General features: G+C 39.2%; 1 protein-coding gene across 1 annotated transcript in view; it reads left to right on the top strand.

The window, feature by feature from the left end:
• Positions 1–609: 609 nt before the first annotated feature.
• Positions 610–6,828, top strand: part of LOC105532787 (spermatogenesis-associated protein 31A1-like) — a 105,777-nt gene continuing 99,558 nt past the window's right edge. Inside the window, exon 1 of the mRNA XM_011971067.1 lies at positions 610–679. Within this exon, the coding sequence (XP_011826457.1) occupies positions 610–679 (70 nt within the window). The remainder of the gene's footprint in view (positions 680–6,828) is intronic.

The raw sequence follows: 6,828 nt of genomic DNA, 5'->3' as shown, positions 1-6,828 counted from the left end.
TAAAAAAGGTTGAGTTCATGTCCTTTGTAGGGACTTGGATAAAGCTGAAAGAATCATTCTGAGCAAACTATCGCAAGGACAGAAAACCAAAAACCCCACGTTCTCACTCATAGGTGGGAACTGAACAACGAGAACACTTGGACATAGGAAGGGGATCATCACACACTGGGGCCTGTCATGGGGTCGGGGGAGCGGGGAGGGATAGCATTAGGAGACATACCTAATGTAAATGACGAGTTAATGGGTGCAGCACACCAACACAGCACATGTATACTTATGTAACAGACCTGCACATTGTGCACATGTACCCTAGAACTTAAGGTATTAAAAAAAATTTTAAAAAAAGAAAATAGACAATTTTTCTCAGGTTCCCACCACCTGAAAAGGGAACTCTTCAGATGGTAAAATACAAAACAAATGCTGACAAGAAGGGATTGCAGCCCACGATGAGTGACGCAGATATAAGAAAATGTTAATTTTTTTTATACAAATTCAAAAGGAGTTTGTCTTCTAGTCTCAACACATATTTCACAGAATAATGAGAGAAGTTCTGGGTGGAAGCACTAAAAGGAAGCAGGTGACCTCTGAGGTGCTGCGGAGGTCTGAGACATGAGGCGATCCTGGGAGAGGAAATGCCTGAGCAACGGGCGGAAAAGCGCAGCGTCAGCACCGGCATTCGGTTTGTTTGCTGACTTATTAGCTGTCTCCTTGTAAAGGCAATTTGATTAATCAAAAGTACGGATGATGTGATGGGTAATTTCATGTGTCAATCTGACTAGGCCAGGGGTCCCAGATATTTGGTCAAACATTATTCTGGATGCTTCTATGAGGGTGTTTTGGGAGGAGATTAACCATTTAATTGGTCGAGTAGAACACACTGCCCTCCATATGTGGGTGGGCCTCAACCCATCAGCTGAAGGCCTGGATGGAACAAAAATACCCCCTACCACTATCAGAAAAGAGAGAATTCTCTAGAATTCATCTGCTGCAGCAGCTCTTCTGGCCTGTCGGCCTTCAAACAGAACGTCGACTCTCCTTCAATCTCCAGCCTGCCAGCTCACCCCGCAGATGAGATTTCCCAGGCTCCATAACCACGCGAGCCAGTTCTTTACAGTAAATCTCCTATGTATACCCTATTCATTCTATTTCTCTCATACAGAGGCTATGAAGGAAATTTGGGGAGTGGTGGTTAAAAGAGAGAATCTGGGTCCACCTTACTCTGACAGGTTGGAATGCAGTTTGAGTCTAATTAAATGGTAAACGATAGTTGTAGGTGATAAATACCTATATTTGAATTCAAAATGCCAACTGTAAAAGTAAAGGGGCTTTTAGGTCAAAGTTGGCTTCTCAGTTTTATTTTTATAATACTACCCTGAACGCTATAACTCTGCTGACCCATTACTTCAGTCTCATCATTCCCTGTTTCCATGAATCTGAGCTAGCCACCCATTTATTCACATTCTATAGATATTGACTACTGATCATATTCTGGGCGTGGTGCTAGGTGCTGGTGATACAAAATACTTCTCAATTATATCACAGTCATGTGACAGTGGTATATTCAAAAGCTACTGCTATACAATAAGCCCAGTGTAATAAGAGAGGCCCATAAAGGTACCTGTTGTGGATTTTCCATGAACAGAGTAATGAAAGTGAGGAAGTGTGGTCAGGAAAGGCGTCATACAGTTTGGTTTGTAGTATTCCAAGAGAAATTAGGGACAAGGTATTGTGGATTTTTCAGGAAAAAAAAATATGCAAAGACATGGTGATAGGAAAAAAAGTTAAATGCCCAGCTGAGGGAAGACAGTACCATGGGGGCAGGACAAATGGGGAAGGGAATTAGTAACTCAGAAAAGCCGAGGAGAAAAACTGAAGATGCTGGTGTGCTTTTCTTAGGAGTTTGAATCTAATACTGAAAAACTGTGAAATCAGCATGAAGGCAAAACTTGCTTCCTTAACGTAAATGTGTTAAAACTGAATAAATACATGGACTCATTTTGTAGAAAGGTGCCCTCTGGTTATCAACTACACTGTGGCAGGTCACCTCCTCTGCCCTGCTTTGTACTTCTTGGCTCTCCTTTTACTCTGGCTAGTGCTGGGCTAACGGGCTCCACACAGTGTAATGTGGCAGCACCTTCCTAAGCGTTCTTAGGAAGTTACTCCTAAGAAGTTAAGTGTTCGAGTTCTCTTTCTGTCTCTTGGCCTCTGCGATGCCTGCAGACACCCAGTCGCAACCCATTCATTCATATTCCTCTCCTTAGAGCCAGGAGTCAGCGCCCCAAAGGCAGTGCATTCATATTCCTCTCCTTAGAGCCAGGAGTCAGCGCCCCAAAGGCAGTGCTGAATCCCTGGACAGGACTCGGGATAAATGCATTCCCCCTGCTGTCTCTCAGAGGCACAGCTGAGAAACACATTCTACCGGCTTCCTGAGAGCTTCCCAGGGAGTTCATGCCCCAGTTGCTCACAGAAGTGACCAGCTGAATGATGCCCCCTTTCGTTGGATTTTTCTTCTCTATTCCATTCTTCCCTCTTTTATGAGCTCACTTTCCAGAAGAGGCTGCCTGCACCAATGCCCATCACAGGCTCAGCTTTCTAAGAAAACTCTGGCTGGGACAGCGGACTTTCCAGAATGGAATGTGGGCAGTATTCTAAAATACTAAATAAAACACAATAGGAAAATCAAAGGGATGAATGTCACATGGCATGAAGAAGGAGGTACAGGACATCTGCCTAGCCTGCCAAAAGCAAAACAAATTGACAATCAACCCTGGCCACCCAGGAGAAGAGCTTTGTCACAGCAATTCTTCCACATATCCCAGAAAAGAGAGGAAGAAATGAGGACAGTAGAATCAACTGTGCCATCCAAAAAAGGAAGGCTGCCCAATCTCTTCTCTAGAATGTGTCAACTGCGATTTATGAAATGACATATGCTATTTTTATAATGCAGTGTTTGCTTACCTATAGGTAAGATCTTCTCACTACTTATGTCATGTTATCATTATATTCATGAAGACGACGACCATCGCACAGACAAGTACATGTGAAGAACCGTGAAGAGAGATTTTGCCCTACTTGTGAGCTAACAAATGAGCCTGACAGTTTGTTTCATGGTTGCGGCAGAAGATTCCTGGGTCAAAGCAAAGGACTGTATTACTTACAGCATAGCAAACAATATGAGCACCAGCATGTCTGCATCAATTTCCTTGCCTCCAAGTCCTTTGGGGGAACATGGATGGGCACAGATGGATGTGTGCACACGCAGTGGGTTACATGACAAGTGAGGAGCCCCAAGCTTAGGGAATTCAGTTTTCTATGCGCAGTAGGCATTGCTTGCCCTTTGGCAACATTGCTGAAATAAATCTCTTATAGTTCAAGATGTATTGATAAGCATGTTAAGCTTATTTTTATACATGAAAAATAGCAAATTATTATTTTATATGGTTATTCACAGTATCTCAAAATCTATGTGATATTAGCTTAGTTTTATCATAATTTTTAAAAACCATTTGGGTTCCTTTAATTGTTAATGGATGAGAATAAAAAGAGATAAATTAGTTGATTTCTTAAAGCTAAGCAAAATCATTTTTTATTGAGGAACCCAAAACTTTTCCTAACTTTTACAAATGTTTGTAAATTGTAGGTTCTGTGACAGCCTGTGCTATAAAATTTCATAGGCTTATAAGAGCTTTCTTAACACAACTGTGGACTTTTCTCCTGATGTTGTACAGCAGTTCAAATCAGCACAAGAATCATAAACCCTATATTTGAACAGCTATATAATATTATATAGATATTTATTTTCCCATTTGATGTTGCATTACTTTTTCTACCAATCTTCTAACAATAAATTCATAAATATCTTAATTATAGCAAACGTGAAGTTCTTAAAGTTGAGAATCATCAAATATATTTCTATTACAGAGATATATTCTTCAAAAAGTCATCTAAAATAGGAAACCCAATTGGGAGACACCTTAAAAGGTAATCTGCCACAACAGAGGCTTTGCTTAAAATACTGTTCTCTTTGTATTTGTGTTAATAATTGATTTGTCTTCGAAATTAAATTAGGAATCTATCGTATCTAGTGGACTTGAAATCAAAGCCCCTTCCCCATTCCTTATCTTCACTGCTGTGTTCAAAAAGACTAGACTCCAGGGACCTGTTAGAAGCTGGGTTAGAGATAGGATGTCTGAGAGACACCCTTCTTTCATAGTCTGAGGATATGCGTGTGTGTGTATGTGTGTGGGGAGCAGGTGGAGGAGGTTAACTGTACCAGGGCAGGCATAATACTATATTTTAAATCCCTCCTTCTGTTATACATGTAAGCTGCAAATAGTCTCTGCTCCCAGTGGCAGCAATCATAAACTCACGTAGTTCTGCCCGTAATTTTCTTTATTTTAACATGTGACATTGAGACAGTGTTTTTTTAATTCACTTATAACTTCTTCCTCCCCCACATTCCAGCCAAATAAATACATACTTATAGAAAAATGTGACTGTTTTCCTGGGCACCCAACAATTCAACCGTCCCTAAAACACCAGGTTCAACTTAAATTCTATCAGCTTGTCTGAGGGCTAAGATATCTCAAAATCCAAGACAAAGTATCATTTGCGCATATGGAGGCAGCTCTGATTGAATATATATCTAAAACTGACAGATAATATTTTAGATCAAATCACTCCATTAAGACAAAGACTAATTCAATTGCTTGCTCAGTTTCCAAAGAAACCCTTCCATTTCGGTCTAGTGTTCCATAAACATTGACTTTACATTAAAAGGACAGTGAAGAATCTGAGCTGGCCAGAAAGTTGAAGCTCAAGGTTGTAGAAGATTTGAGCTACCAAGTCCAAGCCTTTTAAAAGATTCCCAATATGTATGTATATCATTTCCCTAGCTCTACAGTTGCCTGAGAAACCATGACATTCAATAACTTTTTTCCATTGGATTTGGTTACAAAGTAAGTCAAGGAACTACAAGAAATGTATTTCCTGGAAAAACATAATATTATATATATTATGTATTCAAAACTCCATAAAGCATATAAAGTATAAGCATATACTGAATTATAAGGCATACCTCAATATGTTGATTTTAACCTAAAATTTTCTTAAGGCCTCAATTGCAAATGCTTTAATTGCCAATGGTTCATAAACACATGTGTGAATTAGAAGCAAGTAATATCCTCTGTTTTTAAACTCTCAAAAAATGTGATTATACTTAATCAAAAGTAATTCAAACCACAGCCCAGGCAATACATATTAGACCATGTCCTCTTGGTAATTTAATTCTTAGCAATAATTTTAATTGCTGCCTTATTAAGTAGGTATGCTACTTAAATTATAATCCTGTAGTTATAAGGTTAAAACTATTTTAAAATCTCAAATGTTTTTAGGTTTCAATCACTCTTATTATTACGACAAAAATGTTCATTAACTGGAACACATGCAGTATCATTTTTAGCCCCCACTTTACGGTATTTATTAATTTTTATTACCAGAGTAGTCATTTCATTATAAAATTTTAACCAAGCTAAGCATACACTCCAATTTTTTTTTCAAAAAATAGATTTACTGTAGACCTGTTAAGGCTCTCATAGTAAGTAATGAATTTCACACTTTCCTTTTATACCGTATCACAACACATCAAGCAGATATATGAAAGCCTTGACAAAAGACATTTAAAACAATTCTATGCTTTATATGTCAAGTGGAAAAGGAATGTTTTTTCTACAGTGACAGAGCAGACTTGACACGTACACAATCACGTACAACCAAGTGTTCGCACATGCTCTTACAACGTGGAGCAACCCGGCCGAGGGGCAAGCAACCTTCCAGTGAAGAGTCTCATCCAAGGTGCGGAAGCCCGTTCCGGAAGACCAGGCGACGGTCAGTCTGAGGGTTCATTCCGATATCCAAGCTTTAAAAAGTACCTCGAAGATGATACAGATGTCCTAGGCAATAAACTTCCCAAAAAGAATGGAGAACAATCCCAAGGCCAATTACACCTTTTTCATTCAGAAATCCAGGCTAGTTTGATTTAGAGTCATACATAAATGAACTGCTATTTCTCAATAATTGTTTGATTTTTTTCAGCCTCTTTATTTTTAATCTACATCTCTTAGGTAAAATGCGTCAATTTAACTACATTTACTTATTTTGAGTTTTTCTATTGGTCCATGTTTCCTTTAAGCACAATTTTGAATGTTTTTTAAAGTAACCATTTGACTTTGAAACAAATTTACAGAAAACATGGAAGAACTATGCTAACATGCTGTATCACCCCTGAATACTTCAATGTGCATTTCCTACAACAAAGATGATCTCCTATATAACCATAATATGATCATCACAGTCATCATGGATAAAGCTCCAATATTTAATTCTCAATCTTGCTCAGGTTTCACCAATTCCCAATCATGTCCTTTATAACACAAGCATTTAATGCAGAATAGTATTTAGTTGCCTTGTTTTTCAGTCTCTGTCAATCTGGAATGCCGCCTTCCTCACCCCACTCAACCTCTGACAACTTGCTATAGGTCACCACCAGTGCTGTCTTCTGTCTCTCCAGGTCCCCAACCTTGCTATGCTGTGGATGCTCATCTTACCCTTCTGGTTTCTGAATGCTCCGCCATGGCCCTGGGCCTCCCCACTACCCAGCATGGATGCCTATGTTGAACTGAAAGACTTTGGACTCAACTGTTCAAAAAGAGGAGAGGAGAGGAAGAGGAAGAAGAATACCAAGTAATTGGCTTTTTCTTTTTTCATGATTGAACCAATGTCTTGGAACTGATTATCATTTCCACGGGCTACTTATGCTCCGTACTATTT

Source organism: Mandrillus leucophaeus, unplaced genomic scaffold (genome assembly GCF_000951045.1).
Source record: "Mandrillus leucophaeus isolate KB7577 unplaced genomic scaffold, Mleu.le_1.0 Scaffold984, whole genome shotgun sequence".
Lineage (NCBI taxonomy): Eukaryota > Metazoa > Chordata > Mammalia > Primates > Cercopithecidae > Mandrillus > Mandrillus leucophaeus.
Note: the sequence above shows the minus strand (reverse complement) of the source record. Positions and strands in the feature narration are given on the sequence as shown.